General features: G+C 52.4%; 1 protein-coding gene across 3 annotated transcripts in view; it reads left to right on the forward strand.

Annotated features, from left to right (window-relative positions):
- SREBF2 (sterol regulatory element binding transcription factor 2) overlaps positions 1–21,554 on the forward strand; it is a 42,661-nt gene extending 21,107 nt beyond the window's left edge. For all 3 annotated transcript variants that reach the window (XM_075010224.1, XM_075010228.1, XM_075010238.1), the window contains exons 9-19: positions 823–1,004; positions 2,016–2,289; positions 4,050–4,219; positions 8,423–8,591; positions 9,236–9,359; positions 12,176–12,285; positions 13,393–13,525; positions 14,494–14,662; positions 16,480–16,665; positions 17,442–17,553; positions 18,179–21,554. In XM_075010224.1, the coding sequence (XP_074866325.1) occupies positions 823–1,004; positions 2,016–2,289; positions 4,050–4,219; positions 8,423–8,591; positions 9,236–9,359; positions 12,176–12,285; positions 13,393–13,525; positions 14,494–14,662; positions 16,480–16,665; positions 17,442–17,553; positions 18,179–18,399 (1,850 nt within the window). In that variant the 3' untranslated portion in view covers positions 18,400–21,554. The remainder of the gene's footprint in view (positions 1–822; positions 1,005–2,015; positions 2,290–4,049; positions 4,220–8,422; positions 8,592–9,235; positions 9,360–12,175; positions 12,286–13,392; positions 13,526–14,493; positions 14,663–16,479; positions 16,666–17,441; positions 17,554–18,178) is intronic.
- Positions 21,555–22,307: the final 753 nt, after the last annotated feature.

The following is a 22,307-nucleotide window of genomic DNA, read 5'->3' on the forward strand; positions in this document are numbered from 1 at the left end:
AAACGTGGGATGGTAAAATTAAACAGCTCAGTGATCTGCCAGAAGGCAGCTTACATCTCTTGCCAGTGCATGCTGCCATGATTGGACAGATGCCTGGGAGTTTTGAACTAGGTCACTTTTCTATTCCCAGAAAGATCAGCTTTCTAATGACTATCTAGGATGTATTTCTCAGGTCATTTTTCATAACTTACAAATTAAGTGAAAGTTAAAGTCGAAGTGAAGTCTCCTCCTGCTGCAGTGTGGACTGGGTCAGGTTCGCCAGGATGTTTGGTTCCTGGTATGGGTTTGACAGCCTGCACAGAAATGTGGTAACTACGTTTCTAACAAGGACCAGCAACACTGTAGGGATCTCTGCAATTCCCTGACTTGTAACTATGCGGTCTTCATATTGCACTAACTTACCTTTGTGCATTTCATTAATATTGATGCTTAGTTCTGCCAGGAGTGCACGAAACTGGACTAGATGGCCTCTTCCACTCCTGTGATCTGACTCTGTCCCTTTCAGGCATCAAGCATTCTGGGGATCCCAGTTGCTCAGTAGAGCCACTTGTGCCAGCCTCCCCTCAAGTGGAAACTTTAGGTTTTCTTTTGTTTTAATTAACTTTGTGAAATGAGAATATTTTTTCTGTGTGTTACAAATGTCCAAGTCTGTGCTCAGATGAGGAAATAAATCCCTTATAGTCACTTGAAGAAAACCAAATCTTTCTTCTTCAGCTGGAGTGCAGTGCTGTGCTGACATAGGGCTGGACAGGTTTATCACCTGGTGCCGGCCATGCTTGTGCTATGCAGACTGAGATCTCTCCATTTTTCTCTTTCTGTCAGGTGCCAGCGGCTGGTTTGGCTGGGTGCTGCCCACTTTGCTGCTGTGGCTGGTGAACGGTGTAATTGTCCTGAGTGTGTTCGTAAAGCTGCTTGTGCACGGGGAGCCGGTGACCCGGTTGCACTCCCGCTCCTCTGTGATGTTCTGGCGGCATCGCAAGCAAGCTGACTTGGATTTGGCTAGGGTAAAGCAACCTCTTGTTTTGCAGGGCGAATCCTGCCCTTCCCTCCTCTGGTGGTGCCGATGGCTGGGGCTTGGGAGAATGCCCCTGGTTCTAGTGTTAACTTTTCTGTGCAGTTTGAACTGGGAAAATGGAGAGAATTGGTGCCCATCAGGACATCTGTCTGCATGAGACATCAGACAGCTAACAGGTAGCACAGACAGCAGCACTGTAAGCCTCCCATCTGTAGCCCTTCCATTTGTGCCTCACTGCTGCCTTGTGGGGCAGCCTCTGCAGGACAGGGGGGAGTTCAGTCTTCATTCCCACTCAGTACTTGGCCAGCAAAGGGTGAGCTGCGCTGCTTGGGGTGTTTTTAACATAGGCACTTCTCTCATTAAGAACTAGACTGACACGATCAACTTGCTGCCAGTGGACAGCTTTCCACGGCGGCACCCCCACTGGGATAGGCTCCCTGTTTTATGCCATCACAGCTCCCCGGACCTCCAGCCTGAGAGGAGCATTTTCTGTACTGCTCTCCAGCACTGAAGCAGTGGCTAGTTTTGATAGTGGGGGGGGCCCAGTGCTTCCAGCTGTTTTGTCCCAATTTCATCATGCGGCTTTTCTGTCCCTGTGTTTTGTCGGCACTTGGCATGTTCCCGTGTTAGATATGGAGCTCAGCTGGGGCCAGTCTGTACTGAAGTCTGTGAAGATTTGCTGATTGACATCAGCTGAGGAGCCAGTGCTAACCTTGAGTAGTTAGTCTGTGTAGTTCCTAATGGATGAGAGTCCTCAAAAAGCCTATGCTGGCACTCGGCTGAGAGGTGTCTGATTGCCTGGGTCAGGGATACTCAGCTCCCAGGTTCCTGGAGGTGGGGCTCTATGGCTGGGGCAGTGGCTGTGGAAGAAGCTTGCAGAGCCTGTGCCCAGGCTGTATGTGTTCTAGGGGTAAGTAGAAGCCTGTGGTTCCCTGTCAGTGCAGCCTTCTTCACCAGTTCAAAGGAGCTTTATTTGTTTGATCTTTGGTTGTGTTTTCAGGAGGATTTTGCAGCGGCTGCCTCAAATCTGCAGATCTGTCTGTCTGTTCTGGGCCGAGCGCTGCCTGCGTCCCGCTTGGACTTGGCCTGCAGCTTGTCCTGGAATGTGATCCGCTACAGTCTGCAGAAGCTGGGGCTGGTACGCTGGCTGCTGAAGAGAACTTCCCAGCGACAGCCAGCAAGAGAGGCTGCGGCTGGCTTTGAGGATGAGGCCAAGACCAGCGCACGGGACGCAGCTCTGGCATATCACAAGCTCCATCAGCTTCACATCACAGGTATGGGCAGAGGTTGCAGAGGGACTGTCTTCTCCTGACAAAATGAGGCCGTTCACACAGCGCACAGTCAACCTGTGGAACTCCTTGCCCGAGGAGGCTGTGAAGGCCAGGACTCTATTAGGGTTTAAAAAAGAGCTTGATAAATTTTTGCAGGTTAGGTCCATAAATGGCTATTAGCCAGGGATAAAGTATGGTGCCCTAGCCTTCAGAACAAGGGCAGGAGATGGATGGCAGGAGATAAATCACTTGATCATTGTCTTCTGTTCTCCTTCTCTGGGGCACCTGGCATTGGCCACCGTCGGCAGATGGGATGCTGGGCTGGATGGACCTTTGGTCTGACCCAGTATGGCCGTTCTTATGCCCTTTTCATTGGGTGTGGGATGGGCTCCTTGGCCTGCTTGCTCCAAATCAGCTCAAGGGGCAAGTTACACACAGACTGACTTGAAACGTCCCAAAGGAACAATGCCCTCCAGGAGGCTGGCTCAGTAAGCACCGCCGCTCCTGAGGCTGTAGCACCACCTTTGAGGTGCTGGGGTCTGTAAGACAGGTCCAGGGCTTCTGTTGGCCTGATTGAACACTCTTCTAATATGCCATCTGCACCACAAAATGGAAGCGTGTGCACTTGGTCAGGGAGTTAACCACATAGTAACCTGGTAGCCTGACTCCTTTGCCATTGTCTCATGGATGGGCTACAGAATTCCCTGTGGCATGTTTTGCAAGCAGATGCCCTGCACAGATTGCAGATTGGTTGTGCCAGCCTAAATTTCATGGTGTGTGTTTTTTTTTTTTTTTTTTTGTTCCCCCCCCCCCCCCCCAATAAACCCGGGGCTTCTGAGTCCCCTGCCCTGAAACGCAGCTTGCAGTATCTGCTGTTACACAGCTGCTGTGGTCTGCCCACCAGGCTTCCACGCTAAAAGATCCATATACCGTGGGCTCGGAATATCGTCTCGTTTCCTGGCGAGGAAGAGGCTTTCCCAGGCAGCTGCCATTAACTGGTGTGGAATCTTAGCTTTCACTGAAATGACGTGCTGTTTCTAGTCCTTAATGTGGTGCAGCCTTCTAGGCATGAACAGCAGGGCCGGATGCCGTGCTGCTTGCAGAAAGGCAGCTTGGGGTCTTTGCTGCTGCTTGGAGCTGTCTCATGCAGCACGTTGAGAACGGTACCGAGTCTTGTCAGCGTTCATTGCTGCTGGTGGGAACTCGGTGTCAAATCCACTCGTGTCATGTAAGAAGGGCAAGTGGAAGCAGGTGCCCAGCTAATCACTGGAAGAACCACCAAAAATCAAACTTGGGGAATAGTGTGTTTTCTGCTAATCTTGTGCTTGTACCTGCCAGTAGGTGTGGTACACTTCTAAAGCCCTGCTCACATGCATACGCACACACTGCCCAGCCTTGGGCATTGTGGTGATGAGTGGAGCTCTCCTCCACTACTTTGGGTAGAATAATTCCCAGTCTAGCAAACCACTGACATGCCGATGTGCAGCCTAAGTGGCCCATTGCCAGTTCTAGCATGTTAATGCTGATTAGTCCACCTTGGATCACTCCAAGCAATTTCCTGCCCTTCTGGAGTATGCCATGCAGATACCTGTCTGGTTCTGGACCTCCAAGGAAGCTGGCAATTGAAGTGTTTTCTGCCAAGGTGGGCTAGGCTCTGTAGGGTACAGGATGTGAGAAGCATGGCAATTGTATTCATTGCAGTAGGATCTGTCTTGCATGATGACCACGTAAAAGAGGTGAATTCTTCTCCTCTTCTGGTGCAGGTAAACTTCCATCCAGCTCAGCCTACTCAGGTTTGCACATGGCCCTATGTGCTGTGAATCTGGCTGAGTGCGCAGAGGAGAAGATCTCTCCCAGCATGATGGCGGAGATCCACCTGACAGCTGCTGTTGGCCTGAAAACCCGCTGCGGAGGCAAACTGGGCTTCCTGGCGGTGAGTGGATCCTGTAATTCTCCCTACAGTGCTTCCCAGCAGAGCCCTGAGCTGGGCAGGTCTGTGTATCTCCAATCACTGATTCACCAAGGGGGGGAGTAGTTTGGCCTTGTGACACTTTGAGGTTCAACCAGACCAGTGAGAGATTGTCACCACCTGCCCTGCAGCTTGTGTGCCTTGAGTGATGTGAGATCTCTAGCCTACAAGCACACAGGTCACTATCTGTCTTCTCCCACGTAGTTACTTCCAGCACAGTGACCCCAACACCCTCCCAGTCCCAAATTTCCCCAGATCCATGTTCCTGTGACGGTCTGCTGGGGTTACCAAAACTGAGAGCTACTGCCTTCCCCTTTTCGACCTCTGGAAGTGACTGCTGTGTTGCAACAAAACTGTGTGACAGTTCCCTGATGTACCAGCTTGTCTGCCAGGCCAGAAAACTCTGGGACTCCGCCAGTCCACCTTGTCTTGCAGATAACAGTGAACCTTGACTCCTAAATTCCCCAGAGATGTCTCCTCCTTTACCAAATTCTCTCTGAAGTTCAGGTTGTCACTTCTTTAGTGAGATGATACACTGCAGCTCATTAATTTAACTGGGGTTTGCCAAACATTCTTATTTCAATCAGTGTACTGGCTGGAGCTAAAGTACAAGTAAAAGGAAGTTTGTCTTACTGACAATATGGCATAAAGAGAGAGCTATAAGCAAAAATGTGCTTCTTAGACAAAGTTAACCTAAGCGGGTTAGAAACCTGCTTGAATGAGGATTGTCACCTAAAGTTTAATCCAGTGTTTGTGTTTTCAAGAATTCTGGCCCCCTTGAGACCTCTCCCCAGGTGCTGGATAATTCAGATGCCCTTTTTCCCCCACCCCCAATTCATTATCTTACCAAAACCCAGGGGGGTTTCCTGCTGTTCTTCCCTTCCTGTGTTCTTTACATCCCCCTGCTGATTTGCATGTCAATGGTGCTTCCGTTGTTGTGATACTGCACTCCTTAATTTACACTGGAGAAAGGGAGGCAGGTGCCTTTCCTCCTGTCAGGGAGAGAACCTATTGCTCCCTTCATTTGGTTATGCACTTTAAAGCATGATATCAGCAAGCATCCATAATTCCTCATACAGGGTTAATGCATTGCTCACTCATCAAAGAATCATAGAACACTGGAACCAGAAGAGACCTCGAGGTGTCATTGAGTTCTCCTCTGCCCTCATGGCAGGACCCAAGCACTACTCTAGACTATCCCTAATAGATGTTTATCTAACCTGCTCTTAAATATCTCCAGTGATGGACATTCCACAACCTGCCTATGTACATTTATTCCAGTGTTTAAACAGCCTGATAGTTAAGAAGTTTTTCCTAACGTCCAACCTAAACCTCCCTTGCTGCAGTTTAAGCCCATTGCTTCTTGTCCTATCCTCACAGGCCAAGAAGAACACTTTTTTTTCTCTCTCCTCCTTGTAATCTTCTTTTAGGTACTTGAAAATGACTACTATATCCCCTCTAAGTTTTTTCTCTTCTAAACTAAACAAGCCCAGTTCTTTCAGGCTTCCCTCATAGCTCATGTTCTCTAGACCTTTATCGTTGTTGCTCTTCTTTGGACCTTCTCCAGTTTGTCCACATCTTTCTTGAACTGTGGTGCCGAGACCTGGACACAGTACTCCGACTGAGGCCTAATCAGTGCACAGTAGAGTGGAAGAATGACCTCTTGTGTCTTGCTCTCAACACTCCTGTTAATGCATCCCAGAATCTTGTTTGCTTTTTTTGCAACAGCATCACACTGACTCATGTTTATCTTGTGGTCCACTGTGACCCCTAGATCCCTCTCTGCAGTACTCCTTCCTAGACAGTAGCTTCCCATTCTGTAGGTATGAAGTTGATTGGTCCTTCCTAAGTGGAGTACTCTGCATATGTCCTTATTAAAGTTCAGCCTGTTTACCTCAGACCGTTTTGTCCAGATCATTTTGAATTACGACCCTATCCTTCAAAGCAGTTGCAACCCCTCCCAGCTTGGTATCATCTGCAAACTTAATAAGCGTACTCTCTATGCCAATATCTACATCACTAATTAAGATATTGAATAGAACCAGTCCCAAAACAGATCCCTATGGAGCCCCGCTTGTTACACCCTTCCAGTATGACTGCGAACCATTAATAACTACTCTTTTGAGAATGGTTCTCCAGCCAGTTACTCACTCACTTCATAGTGACCCCATCTAAGTTGTATTTGCCCAGCTTATTGATAAGATCATCAGGCGAGACTGTATCAAATGCCTTACTGAAGTCTAAGTATACCACATCTGCTGCTTCTCCCTTATCCGCAAGATTTTTTTATTCTTTAAAAGAAAGCTATTAGACTGATCTGACGTGATTTGTTCTTACAAATCCAGGCTGGCTTTTAGCATCACTTTATTTTCTTCCAGATGTTTGCAAATGAATTCTTTAATTACTTGCTCCTTTATCTTTCCTAGCACAGAAGTTAAACTGACTGGTCTGTAGTTTCCTGGGTTGTTTTTTTTTTCCTCTTTTTATAGATGGGCACTATGTTTTGCCCTTTTCCACTGTTCTGGAATCTCTCCCAACTTCCAGGACTTTGCAAAGATGATAGCTAAAAGTTCTGACACCTCCTCTATCAGCACCTTGAGTATTCTAGGATGCATTTCATCAGGCCCTGAAGTAATTTTTAACTTGTTCTTTTATTTTATCCCCTAAAACTACCCCCTTCCCACTAGCATTCACCATGTTAGACATTTCTGCATCAGGCTTCTTGGTGAAGACCGAAGCAAAGAAGTCGTTAATTACCTCTGCCATTTCCAAGTTTCCAGATATTTTTTTTTCCCTCCTCAGTGAGCAGTGAGCCTTACCCTGTCTTTGGTCTTCCTCTTGCTTCTAATATGTTTTATAGAATGTCTTCATGTTACCCTTAATGTCTCTAGCTAGTTTGAGCTCATTTTGTGCCTTTGCCTTTTTAGTCTTGTGCCTGCATACCTGTATGGTTTGCTTATATTCATGCTTTAATTACTTCTAATTTCCACTTTTGATAGTGCATGATCTCAGAATCAAGTCCTATCTCCTGGCTAAGCCAAGGTGGTCTTTTACCGTACTTTCTTTCCTACGCAGGTGGCCTTTCCTACGCAGTGGTATAGCTTGCTTTGGGACCCTCAGTAGTGTCCCTTTGAAAAACTGCCAACTCTCTTCAGTTGTTTTCTCCTCTTAGTCTTGCTTCCTATAGGATCTTACCAAGCAGCTCCCTCTGGGTTTATCAAAATCTGCCTTTCTGAAATCCATTGTCTGTTTTGCTGTTTCTCCCTTTCGCTGTTTCTTAGAATCATGAACTCTAGGATTTTTGTGGTCACTTTCTCCCAGGCTACCTTCCGCTTTCAAATTCTGAACAAGTTCCTCCCTATTTGGTGAAATCAGATCTGGAACTGCTTCCCCCGGTAGCTTTTTTCACCTTTTGAAATAAATAGTTTTTGGGCTGCATCAACAACATTCTGGATAGTCTATGCCTCACTATGTTAGTTTCTCAACATACATTGGAATAGCTGAAGTCCCCCATCACCACCAAATCCTGTGCTTTGGATGATTGTTTGTTAGTTACTTAAAAAAAGCCTTGTTCTCCACCTCTTTGTTTTTTATCTTGGTAAGTGATCTGTAGTAGACATCTAGCTTGATGTCGCCATTGGTGTGTGGTTTTTTTACCCCTTTTAGCCTAACCCAGAGATGCTCAACGTGTCTGTCACCTGCATCTATCTCCACTTCAGTCCAGGTGTGCACATTTTTAATATATAAGGCAACACCTCCCTGTTTTACCCTGCCTGTCCTTCCTGAGTAAGCTGTACCCTTCCATACCAATATTCCAGTCCTGTGTATTTTTCCACCTATTAATCTCCCTAGTATGACCTGCTTTCATAAGAGATTGTACTCCGAGGTTTACTGTACAGTAATACTGTATACAATCATCTGATTGTCTATTAGTTGCCTATTTGATGGGTTTAGACTCCTCAGTTTTCCCCATTGTGTATCTGCACCCATATTCTCACTGTGATGCCTAACAATTCCATGCAATTGGAATTATTTATAATGAATGTAATGAGTGTAATGAATCTTATCGCTGCACTTGCTGTCCCTGAGCCAAATGTATGATGTTTGCACATCTCTCCACATCCCCTTGGTACCATTCTAACCCCCTGGCTTCTGCTTTCTCCCCAGAGTTATTTCTTAAATAAGGCCCAGAGCCTGTGCAGCTCAGAGCGGAGTGCGATTCCTGACTCCCTACGCTGGCTGTGTCACCCGCTAGGTCAGAGATTTTTTGTGGAACGGAGCTGGACAGTGACATCTGCTACAAAGGAGAGCCTGTACTGTGCCCCAAGAAACCCTGGTAAGAGTCCCTGTGTGTCTGACCTCCTTGAATGTGTGCTCTTCCAACATCATATACAGGGAATCTTCTCTCCCCTCTGATATCTGGGGCAGCTTACAGCATCTGGTCCCAGAGGATTTGCCCATTCTTGAACACCCCCACAGTCAAGGTCACCCTGTAGGAAACTTCCTCCACAGCTGGTAGGCAAAAGGGCAGGTTTAATCCTTTCCTTCCCTATCGCATACTGTTTCCGCACATAGTCCAGCCCCCACCCTCCTGTCACACAGCACACCAGTATCCACTGCAGGAGTGGGTCTGAGCAAGTGGTAGGGTGAGACCCTGACCCCTTCTCTTTGGACCAGTGCCATACCCAGTCTTTTGCATGGATGCAGTGGCTTTTGTGATCGGGATGTGTGGGCTGGCTCTGCGGAGCTAAGATCTCTTATAACAAACAAGCAAACCGAGGTATGGAGGGCCACGTTGAATAAGTCAGAAGTTTGATATTTTTGAGGATGTTTTTGGTCCCTGCACCTGCCCCTCAAGAGTATCCCTCCTGCTGCTTCCTTCTATTTCTGCCTTTGAATGTGCTTCCCTCCGCCAGCTGGTCTTGCTGTTCCTGGGCTTGTGAACTAAGAAGAGCAAGACTCTTGTTCTCTTCTTTCCAGCTGATCCCATAGCCCAGGTTCACCAGGCATTCTGTGAGAACCTGTTGGAGAGAGCTGTGGATTCCCTGGTGAAGCCTCCAGCCAGGAAGGGGGCTGTGGGACAGGAGGAAGAGGAGGAGTCCTGGTAAGTGTCAATGCTTAGGTTATTACTGTCGTAGATGAGGGGGACCCAGTATTCTGAAGCATTACAGGCTGCATTCATCATTTACTTAAGTTACTTACATCTTTTCAGTCAAATTTAGAATGACAATGTGACTGATGGGCTACAGGGATTGTCAGTGGGGACTGAACTCAGGACCTGCCAAACCTCCCCCTTCCCACTTGGATTTTGAAGGGGAAATCATAGTTGTATGGAAAACTTTCATATCTGGCATTCTGTTATCCCAAACTCGCAAGTAACTGTCCCTTTAACATGAGAAAATTTTAGTTGTGTTTTTCATAAGCGCAGTATAGCAGAAGTAAATACAAATAAATACAGCCACTGCAGTAGAAGGTTACAGTGTACAGTAATCCCCTGAGATATGTACATTCAAAATGTGTGTATCCTGTGTTTTGAGTGAGAGGGGTGGAGACAGTGCTGTGGGGAGAAGGGCAGGGAAACCCTATGCCTGGACCAGAGCCAGCTGCGGGATCCCTGGCAGGGGGGCAGAGAGACCTGGAAGCTGGCTGGTCAGTGCTCGCCGTCAGAGCCAGCCACGGGGTCCCTGGGTGCGGGGTGAGAAGACCTGCAGCCCTGTGGCTGGAGACTTCTCCCTCCTTTCCCCCAGGTGCGCGGCTGTGGGAAGGGAGGGAAAGGCCTCTTAGCCTGGTTCCTGGCTTCCTGTTTGCAGGAAACTGAGAAGCTGACCAGCTATGGGCTGGTCAGTTTCCCAGGTCCAACCAAGCAGCCTTGGTCAGCTTCCTGGCTCAAAGGAATGGAGGGGAGCAGGGAGCCAAGCTGCCCTGGCTCCAGTCCACTGGCTGGAGCCAGGAAAATGACCAAGGTCACTGCCCTGGTTAGTTTCTCAGCTCTGCAAGGAGAGGGGAGCTCAGAGCCAGGCTGCTGTCTGGCTCCCAGCTCTCCACTGCTTCCAGCACCTGGGAAACTGGCCAGCTGGGAACCAGGCTGTTAGGTGGTGTTTACCAACTATGTAAATGAAACTAAAATATATAAATGTGAGTGGCAGATCATACTTTGGCTGGAGTCTTGAGGTCCTTGGCTCTGTAGACTGTCTCCATATCTGAATGAAATGGAGGAGAAGTATTGCTTACAGTATGCTTAGTGTGTCTTGAGCCATATCTGGTTTGGGATTCAACTCTGGTCATTCCTTGTCCTAGGCCAGTCCGAAGTGTCTCATAAATCTGTGAAGTTCTGTATGATCTCTTCCCTACAAGGGGGCTGAGGAGGCGCCACGCTTCCCACCTTCTCATCAGCCAGGGAGAAGTACAGTTTTTATTACAGTAAAGGGTTAGTTACATGTTTGTGGGTGCATCTGAGCACTAGTACAGTATCAGGGGTGTCAAACAACTTAATCCAGCTCTGAGAGACGAGTGTAGGACAAGCCACCCTAACGCTAATGAGGCGGAAGGGTCACATGTAGTACACTGTGGAGGGCTGTGAAAAGGTAGCCTCATGTCTCTCCTTGCCAGGGGTATCTCTTAATACTAACTAGCTTTCCATGGATGATAGAATACCCAAATCCTCCCTGTGGGGGAGACAGAGGAATTGAGTAAGTACAACGTGTGCTGGCTTTGGGCAAGGCCAAGAACATTTGGTAGCTGTGGTGGCTTTGCCGGAATATAGTCCCTGTGGGCTCCCAAGACATCCATGGAACGAGCCTATCTGTAATGGGTTCATGATGCTGCCACACCTCCTGTCAGCCGGGGCGAGATACTGGAGAGGAGGCTGGCAGCTTCCAGATAGCACCTGTAAAGTCTGAAGAGCTAATTACAATGTTAGTGAACGTTGCCTTTCCTACGCACAACGCTTCTTACGCACAGTCCTTGTCTCTTGGTTCCAGCTACTCCTTCGCATAATACATAGCCTGCCCTAGGGTTTGGGTTTTGGCCTGACTTTCCCACCGATCGATCCCCTGACATACAGAGCAGGCAGAGCATGTCAGCTGTGATTGTGGAGCTAGTACTGAGTGCACTCTTGGCCCGATTACCCTGACAGTGAAGCACTAGCTACTTCTGCCCCGTGGAGCCTGAGGAGCTGTCTACACTTGAAGCTGGAAGGTGTAGAGACAGCCCTGCACTTTGGTGGATTGAACTAGCATGCTAAAAACAGAATGGCTGCTGCGGTGGTGGGTGGGTCCAGGATCATACCCAGGGTAACAAGCCCCATGCTTGCTGGCATGGTTAGATCTTCCGGAGCTGGACGCTAACACCCACAGCTTGAAGTGCAGACGCGCCCTGAGTGCTGATATCTCTGTGGTTACACCAGAGGGATGAGAGCTCTGGAAGAATCCTAAGCTTGGCCTCTCTCCTCCGTTCAGCACAACCCAGGTGGGCCCCTTTGCAGTGCAGGTGGAATGGGCCTCCCAGTCTGAGTAGACAGACACGTGCTTGCTAATACATTTAAAAAGAGCTGTGTGGAGCTTGTGGCTCCGGTGGGCGCTTGAGCTAGCCACCTGGAGCCAAGCCCGCCCAGCCCCTGGGTCTGAGCTCCGGTGCCCAGCTTGTGTGTCCGCTGGAGCTGCGATGTTGTTGTGCTGGCATGAGTCTGTTTACCTGGCTGCAGCGTAGATGCTCCCAGTGGGGCTTCCTCTGAGCTAGTCGCATTCTTCCAGGCCAGGGGAAGGTACCTTGTAGCAAACCGGCTCTGCTTAGGGTTTGAACTCGGTACCTACCAGTGGACCCGCTCACTTTTGTCAGCAGAGCTTACGACACTGTGACACCGTAAACGTGGCATCTTGTGCCTTCCTGCTTAGTGAACGTCTGTTGTGCTTCTACTTCCAGTGAGTTCTCTAGCGCTTTGGAGTACCTGAAACTAGTCAACTCCTTTGTGGACTCAATGGGCAGCGGGACTCCACCGTTCAGGAGCAATTTGGTGCTGAAGTCGGCCCTGGGTGAGTGGTGTGGGCCAAAGCCTCTAGCTCTGGCAGGGAGGTGTAATGGTGGCCCACATTTGTAAAGCACCCTTCATCTTGGAGGTTGATTAATGGCAGGGGAATCCGTTTCTGCTGACATGCAGCCTCTTCTGGGTGGGATGCAGTGGTTCAGCAGCACACCACATAGAGTGGTTCAGGACAAGGCACGAAGATGCTGCCGGTGGGCCGAGTGGGTGGTGGTAGCTGTTTATGCTGCTGCTGTGCCCAAAGCGTGTGAGGCACTTTCCAAACTCCCCGAAGGAGCCTCCTGCCCTGGAGAGCTTCCAGCCCTGAAAGAGCAAACGCACGCAGGCGAAGGGGTGCGACAGACAGAGGAGCAGAGATCTCGTGGGGGAGCTCAGACCGGTGGAAGACCTCGGGCCTCCCAAGAGCAGGATTGGCTAGAGCGGGGGTGGCCAACCAGCTGGGGACTAAGAGCCACAGGGATGGAGGTGCAAAGAGCCACATATTATATATTATCTGTCTATAGACAGACTATAATATGTGGCTCAGTGCCCTCCCCTCCATCAGAGCTGGGCACCCCCAGCCTCCCATTCTAACCCACTCCACTCAAACTCGATGCTGGGGACTCGCCGGAGCTGCCACCGCACACTGGGGCACGTGCGCAGAGCAGCAGGCGGCACTCCCGGCACGCGGCTCCTGCTCACGTGGCCCGAGTGCTAATCGTGGGCCAGACACGGTTTCTGCAGCCAGAGGTAGGTCCGGCAGTTAGAAGCAAACACCCTTGTCCCTGCCGAGGCTGGGCCTGGTCTGTGCTGGGGAGCCATTCGCAGGGTAGTTAGATGATTCAGGGAGCTCATCTCGGAGTCAGGGTGGTGTGTTCTGCTGGAGCCGCTGCTCTGTGGCGGAGAGGAGAGAACTTGGCTCACGACAGCTTGTCTTCTGGGGCGCGCGTTGCGGGCTCCCTTGGCGTGAGGACAGGGAGGCCTGGCTGGGCTGCCGACGTTCGGAGGCTCTGACGTTTCCCTTGCTGTTTTAAGCCTCAGGCGTCGTCCTCCTGCTTCTCTGAACTTAACCCAGCCTTGCGTGCTCCCCGGCTGCCATGCTGTCTTCCTGTTCCCGCAGGCCCTGATCTGGTGTGCCGGTGGTGGTCAGCGGCCATCGCCATGGCGATCGGTTGGCTCCGAGGGGACGATGCAGGCGTGAAGTCCCGTTTCGCGGAGGTGGAGCGCATGCCCAAGTCTCTGGAGATGTCCGAGTACGTGGGCCTCCTGCCTTCTCCAGCCCACCACATAGTTCCAGAAACAAGCCTATGGGCGGCCCCAGTGAAAGCAGATGTTCTGGGGGGCAGGCGCGTGTAGCCACTTGTCCTGTGGGCGAAGCCTGCTAGCGCTGCATGGGAATGAGATTGCTTCAGTGCCTGCTGAGGCAGTGGCATGTGTGGAGGTGTCCCACACCTGGCAGTGTTCATGGTGATTGGGGCTGGTATTGGAGATCTCTAGGCAGTGGACTGGGGAAGGTCCTGTGGGGCTCTAAGGCCGCTGTATGGGCTGTTTGAACAAACGGTATAGCGGGAGACTGTCCTCGCCTGTGTCCTTTCTCTCAGTGGCCCCGGCTGATGTGCTGTGCGAGGGGAAGGCTATAGAGCTTTCCTAACGAGCGCCCATCACTGACAAAAACCCCGTTGTCCAGCTGTACGTAGGCTCCTGTAGCCGGAGGCTCAGGCTTGGTCTGCGTTACAAGTGACGTTGCTTAAGTGTAGGCTGTGCTATGGAGGGCTTCTCCCCCTGGCATAGCTACTGTGTCTTGGGGAGGCAGAGCGCCTATGCTGATGGGAGACGCTGTCCCGGCAGGGCAGCTGTATTGCTAGAACTGTAGACAAGCCTTCAGTGTTCCTAGCGCTACAAGCACGTGTACGGACATAGGCCTCCTGTTGGGAACCCCTGTGTCCTTGGATCTGCCAGTGCTGCAGGTCTTCCCATCCCAGTCTGCAGCTTCCCCAGGTTGGCAGTCCAATTGTGCCAGAATAGCTGGTGTCTTTGGGATCTGAAGCAACGGGGCGGGGGCAGGGAGCAGGCTGAGACCACTGAACTCAGTCCCCTTAGGAGGGAAAGTTGGCTCAGTGAAGGCTTGTTTGAGCTGGACGGGAACATGTTAGAGCAGCTGCCTTCAAAGTCGGGGACACGGTGCTGTTTGAGAGCCCTGCCCTCTCGCCCTTCCTTTCAGGAACGCCCTGGTGAAAGCCATCTTCCACGTGTGCAAAGCCATGCAGGCCTCCCTGTCAGGGAAGGCAGATGGACAGCAGAGCTCCTTCGGTCACTGTGAGAGGGCCAGCAGCCACCTGTGGAAGAGCCTCAACATGAGCAGTGGCATCTCTAACACTGGCCTCAACAACGTAAGGGTGCAGGGTTGTCCTCTGCTATCTTGTGCTTCCTTCCTGGTTTTTGCAGGCGGCTGCCAGGCAGGCTTTGCAAGGCTGGCTGTGGAGAACGTTGCTCTGGCCTCCACTTGCGGAGGAGTTCAAGGCGTGTCACCCTCCCCCACCGCCCCCCATCTGCTCTGTGCCGAGCTGGGGAAGTTCCCGTTTCCCCCATACCCTACACTTGTGACTGGAGAAGAGGGAGAGGTTGACTTCCCACGCTGCTCTCCCTGCTCCTCTTGCTGTGGAGGTGTCTTTCCCTGCTCAGTGGTGGGGGCACATGGTCACAGCTTGGTGCTTGTCTGTTGCCCCTGCCTGCCTTGTTACCTTAGTCACTTCTCCTGAGTGTATTGTTCCTGTAGCGGCTCCCATCTCTGCTCTGCTCTGCTCTGCTCTGGGGGGTTGCTTCTGAGAACTCTGCCAAGCGAGGATGGCTTAGGTCCGTCCCGCTCTGGCGCAGGGTGCTTGCCGTGGTCTGAACCGCATCGGTTCCCTTCTGCACTGGAGTAAGACTGAATTAAGCCGCTTCTCTGCATGGGCGCGCCTCTGTCTTTACTTTTCAGAGCACCACAAAGCTCGGGCTTCCCTGTGGGCCATGTGGGATGCTACGCTCTGGCCCCCTCCGTTCTTGCTGGGGGGCAGCTGTAGTGCATTGTAGTTGCATTGCATGTTCTGGCAGTACTTGTGCAATGTTTCTGCAGTGCAGTACAGAGGCACTCTCTTTCTGCAGCACAGGTAGGCCCTCCTCAGGGTGGCACAGGCTAACACCCCTCCCACCTGCCTGGGAGCAACAGTGGGTGGGAGTCAGGAAGTGTGGGTGGGCACAAGGCCTCCCTTTTCTGCACCTGCTAGAGCTCTTGCCGGCCTGTAGCCTGCTACCTCTCAGTAAGCCAGGGCCTGCTCACTCCTCGTGTGGGAAAGCTGCCTAGGAAGACTATTCTGCTGGCTCTGTTTGGATCACCCTCTTGGTGTGTAACATTTTGAGGGTGGTGACGCTAAGGAGCTCTGAGGTGGGGTGGGCAGCTCTGCCTTAGGCATCTCCACGCAGGCCTGTCCGTCACCGTGCAGCTATAGAGGGTGCTTCCGGTTTCATTTGGCCAATGGATCAAACTCAATGTGCAGGTCAAAGTTTCCTTTCGGCGAGTGAATGCACCAGTGCAGAGCAGGTTGTCTGTGCTGCAGGGAGGCCCAGCAAGTGCTTGCTGTAGGCGTACGTGCCGCCTCTGGCCATAAGGGTCTCTGACTGGCTTGAGGGTACTTGTTTTCTGGGCAGGACAGCTCCAGGTGACTGGCCAAAGATGGAGCCTTTTGCTGCTGAGCTGGTGGTTGGAGTCTGTCTTGGCTTTAGTGACTGGAGGTTGTCTGGGGGTTTTGGTGGCTGCTCTGTAGCATGTATGGAGCTCTCCAGCTACTTCCCACTGAACCAGCACCCAGGTCGCAGACCCATACGTCTGGCGTAGCAACTCGCCACGTTAGCTTTGTTAGCAGGGGGACTTCCTCGCACACACGCAAGAAATGGTGGTTCTGAGCAGGACCTGCCCCACCATTCCTGTTCTGAGATGCAGTAGAGGACTTCGGTCTCCAGAGCCATTGGTCTGGCACCTCACACCAGCAGCAGACTCCCTTTGCCAAATGCCGGGTTCTGCTCAGGTGGGCCAGTCACTCGGCCTCCCACTGGAGGGTGCTGCTGCTGCTGCTGCTGCTGCTGCTGCAAGCCCTGGGTACGTCTGACTGCTCGGCAATGGGCACTAACTTACCTCCCCTGTCTTCTCTCTGGGGGCTGCTCCCTGTAGATGATCCAGCTACTGGCTTGTGACTTACTGCTCTCGCTCCGCACCATGCTGTGGCAGAAGCAGGTGAACTCCAGCCAGGCTCTGGGTGAGACCTACCATGCCTCAGCCTCTGAGCTGACGGGTTTCCAGCGGGACCTCGGCAGCTTGCGCAAACTAGCCCATGGCTTCAGGCCCGCTTATCGCAAGGTAAGGGCCTGCCTCCCCTCTCGCTCTTCTCCGTTGTCCCCACAGAGCCCGCGGGTCTGTTTTCAGCCAGCTCGCGTGGCACTGCACTGCCGCACTGTCCCCGAGGCGGCCGTGGGACCTCTGTCACTTGAGCTGGGGATAACTGGAGGAGTGAGGGAATCTGTCACTTGGATGCTCTTCACTGGATGGACAAAGCACTAGGGAGTAGTGCGGTGGCAAGTGGCGGGGATGGAGGCAGAGGCCTGGGATGCTTTGGTGTCTAATCCCTGGGATTGCCCTGCTCAGTGGGGCGGGGAGGGCAGGGGTCTGTGGAACATGGAAGTCCATTCAGCCATGTCCTAAGCAGTGGCTGAGAAATGTGGGGCAACCCTTGTGTCTCACCAGGCTCCTGCCCTCCCTCTCCTCCCATGCAGATCCCTGGCCCACGCGGGGTTAATGCCGTATGCTCCAGCCAGGCTAGTTCTGAACAGGTGGGGCGGGGCTGGCTCCACCATCTGGGTCCAGCACTGTCCTGGCACCTCTTCTGTTTAGTGCCCTCCCCCAGTTCCTCTTCCCCCCAGCCCCTTCCGTGCTCTCCTCCAGCCTGGCAGTGGATCAGCGTGTCTCTCACTCCGTTCTCGCCCATTGCGGGCGTGCGAGAGGCGAAGTGGGGGGAGCGGTGACCCCGCCTGTGCGGCAGGAGCTCCGTCTCCCCTGTGGTGGCAGATGTGAGTGTGGGCGTGGGCTCTTCCCAGCGTGAGGCTGCTTTGTTGCCTTCTGCTCTCTTCCCCCTCCAGGTGTTCCTGCATGAGGCCACTGTGCGCTTGATGGCAGGCGCCAGCCCCACCCGCACCCACCAGCTGCTGGAGCACAGCCTGAGGCGACGCACCCCTGCAAGCGGCAGACAAGGTGGGTCAGCTCTCCTCTGTAGCAGCCCTCTGCCAGGCGTGGGAGCAGGTGCCTCTTGGGCACGCGAGTGCAGCATTCTCTTGTGCCAGGGCTCTGGGCAGCAGGGGGCGTTTGCCAAGGCTCAGGATGTGGCATCGAGCTGCCCAGCCTGGTGTGCCTCGGCAGTGACCGTGCCGGCTGAAACAGGCCATCTGAATCCGGAGCTGGAGTGGGCTTTGGTGCACCGGCTCAGGAAGACCGCTCCCAGCAGAGCCTGGGTGCCCTGTGCAGACCCCAGCAGCAGGTGGCACCTCACAGAAGACTCCTGTTTTCTAGCAAGAGAAACCAAGCTGGGGGCTTTGGGTCACAGCACAAACCTTAAAACACTGCGTCAAAACTCGCTGTGCTCACTGTCCAGGTGGAAAGGGGCTCCCCTTCTGAAGCAGGGAATCCCCCCTGCTCCTTAAGGCCCTGTGCTGGTGAGACCTGCTGGAGGTATATCGACCTCTGCGGCTGTTCGGGGGCTGGGGCAGGGGGGGAGCTGGGTTTGATGCGGCTGCCCTAGCCCCTGTGCCCTGTTCGTAACACACCATGGGCTAAGAGAGGCAAGGCTTGATGGCAGTGTCTTTTTCCTTCTCCTCCGCAGGTGAGCTGGACACTCTGCCAGGACAGAGAGAGCGAGCCACAGCGATTCTCCTGGCCTGCCGCCACCTCCCCCTCTCCTTCCTCTCGTCCCCAGGCCAGCAAGCGGTCCTGCTGGCCGAAGCCGCCCGCACGCTGGAGAAAGTAGGGGACAAGCGCTCCTGCAACGACTGCCAGCAAATGATCGTGAAATTGAGTGGGGGCACAGCTATCGCGGCTTCCTAGCCCGGGGGCCCTGCGGTCAAAGCCAGCCTTGGGGAGCCCTCAGACTGGACTCTCGCCCCATGAAGCTCCCTTTTCAGAGAAGACAGGTCTAGAGAAGGACCATCCCAGTGGAATTGCTTGTGCCGGGGGGGGCGGTCCTCCGAGCCAGCCCAGGGTTTGCTTTCCTAGCTGCCAGCTGCCCTCAGGCCTGGTGGCAGGGCTGGAAACCGGCTAGTGCCGTTCTGGTCTGTGTAACCAGGCCAGTGGCTGCTGAAGGCTCCTCCCTGGGGTTAGAGAGGCAGTGCTGGCTGAGGAGGAGGTGGGGTGGGTGGGCCTGTGTCCAAGGGATGCCACCCACCCTCTTCTCCCAGACCCCTCAGGGCAGGGTGGGGGAACCACTTAGAACCCCTCCCTGGCAGTACCAGTGTCTGAGGCGGGCTCTCCCTTCAGGCTGGCTGCCCACCAGCTCTGGGGCAGGCGGGGAGCCGAGAGCCCTCGCACTGCCCCATCATGGCGGGGCTCAATAAGCTGTTTTTATGAAAGTCTTTTTCTACAGACTGCGTGTATAGGGAGCTCTGGGGGAGGGGTGGTGCCTGGGCCCAGCTCACCCACCCGGGAATACTCTCCCTGTGGTTTTTATACAGTTTTTATAGCAATACTCATGGCTTTACAAGCTGTAGGGAACAGTTGCAGTACATTTCTCTGTGCCCCTCTCCTGTGTGTCTCTCCCCCTCTTGTCACAGCTGTCACCTGCCTCTGGGGGGCAAGGAGGTTTCTGATGTAAATTAGCAGCATCTACAGTGTGGGCCCCAAGGGTGCCTTTCTGGGCAAAGCGTGCTGGGGGCGGTGCTCAGGCGGTAAGGGACCTCACTCAGATAATAGGTTGCACAGAGCCTTGGGGGAGAGAGATGTGTTCCTTTCCTTTGGCATGGATTAAATGGGTTTTTAAAAAGAGAACATGGGGGATTTCATTACGGTCACAGTCCTAGACCCTGTCCCCCGCAGTTCCCCACCCCATCTCCTTTGTGTGTCCTCATCTGTCAGTCTGTGTCCATATGGCGAGATGTGCTCCCAGGAGGGAGTTGACACAAACCTTCTGGGTGCCTCCGTTTGGAGTGCCCTTGTCCGGAGCACGCTGGCTCCTCTGTGTACCACCCAAGTCCTGTGACGTTGCAAGAGCACAGCCTGTGTGGGGGCGGGAGAGGGGGGGGGAGAGAGAGAGAGAGAGAGAGAGAGAGAGAGTGTGTGTGTGTGTGTGTGAGATCCAGTTTTTCCTTTTGCTGCACCCCTCACATGGCCCCTGTCTACCCAACGGCTCTGTGGGGAACCATTCCTTTTAGCACCTGCGCTGGGGAAGCCAGCGCTTCCCAAGGTGCTCTGCTGCGTGTCTGTCTTTGCATGCGCTGTCTGCGTGGACAGCTAGAACTGTGTTGGTACTGGGTCTGACCTGTCCTGAGCAGGCGCCTGCAGCCCTTCCTCACACTGCACAATGGGCTCATTGCAGAAGTAGAACACGCTTAGAACATAAGAATGGCCATACTGGGTCAGACCAAAGGTCCATCCAGCTCAGTATCCTGTCTGCCGACAGTGGCCAATGCCAAGTGCCCCAGAGAAGGAGAACAGAAGGCAATGATCAAGTGATTTATCTCCTGCCATCCATCTCCTGCCCTTGTACTGAAGGCTAGGGCACCATACTTTACCCCTGGCTAATAGCCATTTATGGACCTAACCTGCAAATGGCTATTAGCCAGGGGTAGGTTCACACTTAAAAGAAACCTTTCTAGGTTTATTTGGTTTTCTGCAGTTACTGCCAAGAAAAGGCTGTTGCAATACCCGTGGGACCATCTTCCCTTGTTTTGCTGTGTGCTCCTGGCAAAGGTGTGGTTTTGTTTTTTTTTTTTCCAAATAACACAGCAACTGGGAACGTTGTCCAGCCCAGCTTTGCGAAGGTGTAAATATTGCTAATGTCGTTCTGCTCCCATCGAGCCACTGTGGCTCCTTGCTTCCCGTTACTGAGCCGCAGAGCATTGTGAAATACCTTCCCCAGCCTCCACGGCTCCCCTCACCTTTAGGGGCCTTCAGTGGAAGTCAGAATGGGAATTATTGTCTCTAACGAAGATGCCTGTAAAGGCTGGGGGCTTTCAAAGGCTCCCTCAGAACTGTTGCTTTGCACTGGCGTCAGAAGCCCATGAGAGTGGGACACCCAGGAGTGGTTTTCTTATCTCTGGTGCTTGGCTCCTGATACCACTGTAGCTCAGCGTACAGGAGACGTTGGAATGTAGATGGTGTGGGCCGCTTCTGCGTTAGAGCCACATCACAAGTACAGTTATGCGGTGACGCACCTTCCCTGGTAGTGTTGAGCACGGCGCAGATGCTGCGTTTCATGGCCGAGCACGGCAGTGTGTTGGCGTGTCAGGGAAGACAGACACTGCTTGTTTGTGGAGAGGCTGACGCCCACCCTGCCCTGCAAGGTAGGGTGAAACGAAGACCCTGATTTCCAAACTCCTCCATAAAAGCTTCGTGATCGAAAGCCTCAGGCTCCTGTCCATGGCATCCACCATGTCACTTCAGTCCTCCATGGCTTGGTCTGCCACAGCAGCTGTGGTGTATGAAGGAGGGGAGGAACTGAGCACCCAGCCCTCTTTATCCAGTAGAGCCAGTAGTACAGCACTCACGGGAAGTGGTGACCTTACCAGTCCCCCTTCTGCCCTGTCACTTGTTAATGGTGGGCAGAGCCCAGTACTAGAGCGTTAACGGTGGGAGGTGCCATGGGCTCCTAGGTGACCTTGAGGGCAGTACAGGGCTTAAGGTCCCAGGCAGGCTGCCCTTGTGCAAATGATCTGTGCACTGTTGCTTCTGTACACCTGTGGCACCTCTTCAGTTGTGAGGCTCCTCTCTGGGCCTGTTTTCCTGCTCTTATTTATGGATCTGCTGTCTGTCTATCCCCACACCTCCTGTGTATATGCTGTAACTCTGCTGTTGGGGCAGTGTTTGTGGACAGTGAATAACGGTCTAGTTATCCAACTGATATTAGAAGTAGGAACTCTGCTTAAAAGATATAACTGGTGATGGCCCCAGGGAGCCATGTATGCTTTCAATGAGAGGTGTCCAGTTATGTCCCCTGTCCCGGTGCTAGGGAGTGACCGTTGCCTAATAAAGATCAATGATACCACCTGGCCCTGTGTGGTGTGCATTTATTACTTTCCCTTCCCCCACACAAGCCATGCTTTCTTCGGGCAGTGATAAGACCAAATAGCTGTCAAACGTAGTGGGGGAAAGGTGTTTGACTGGAGAAATGGCCAAATCGCTCAAGGTCTTAAGGGGGAGTCACTTCTTAGTGCTTATGTAGCTACCTTGTGTCTGCAGACCTCTTGTATCTGCTAAACTAGGCTGGAAGTCTTGCCAGGAAGGACTTCCTACTGCTCCCCACGTCAGGGATGTGAGAGAGCAGCATTTCCTCGTAGTTCGGGGTTGCTCCTCCTTGTGGTACGTGCTAGTGCAGAGTAGCAGACTGCAGTAGCAGTTCATCTGGCCCAGAATCCTGTCTCTGCTTGTGATCGTAATCAAGTGCTTCAGGGGAAAGCGTAAAACCGTATCATGGACAGTTACAAAATAAGGCTCCAAGGGAAAACTTTCTTTAACTCCTGTCCATTATCCCTGTTCTTTATTTGATCCCTTTAGTTTCTTTTCTGGCCCATTGAAGGGGGTCTAACACAAGCTTTTAAAAATCCAGGTTAGAGCAATGTCATCTCCTTTATTCACTGTTTTGTCCACGTGCTCAAAGGATCTTAGTTGAGGCTGGACTTTCCCTTATGAAAGCCTTGCTGGCTTGTCCCATCATGTAAATCTACATGTCTTTATTTGTAATTACAGCTTTGAACTAATTGCTGTGGTAATCTGAGACTCTCGGGGTCACTTCAGTTAAGTTG

Source organism: Carettochelys insculpta, chromosome 1 (genome assembly GCF_033958435.1).
Source record: "Carettochelys insculpta isolate YL-2023 chromosome 1, ASM3395843v1, whole genome shotgun sequence".
In the NCBI taxonomy this organism is placed as follows: domain Eukaryota; kingdom Metazoa; phylum Chordata; order Testudines; family Carettochelyidae; genus Carettochelys; species Carettochelys insculpta.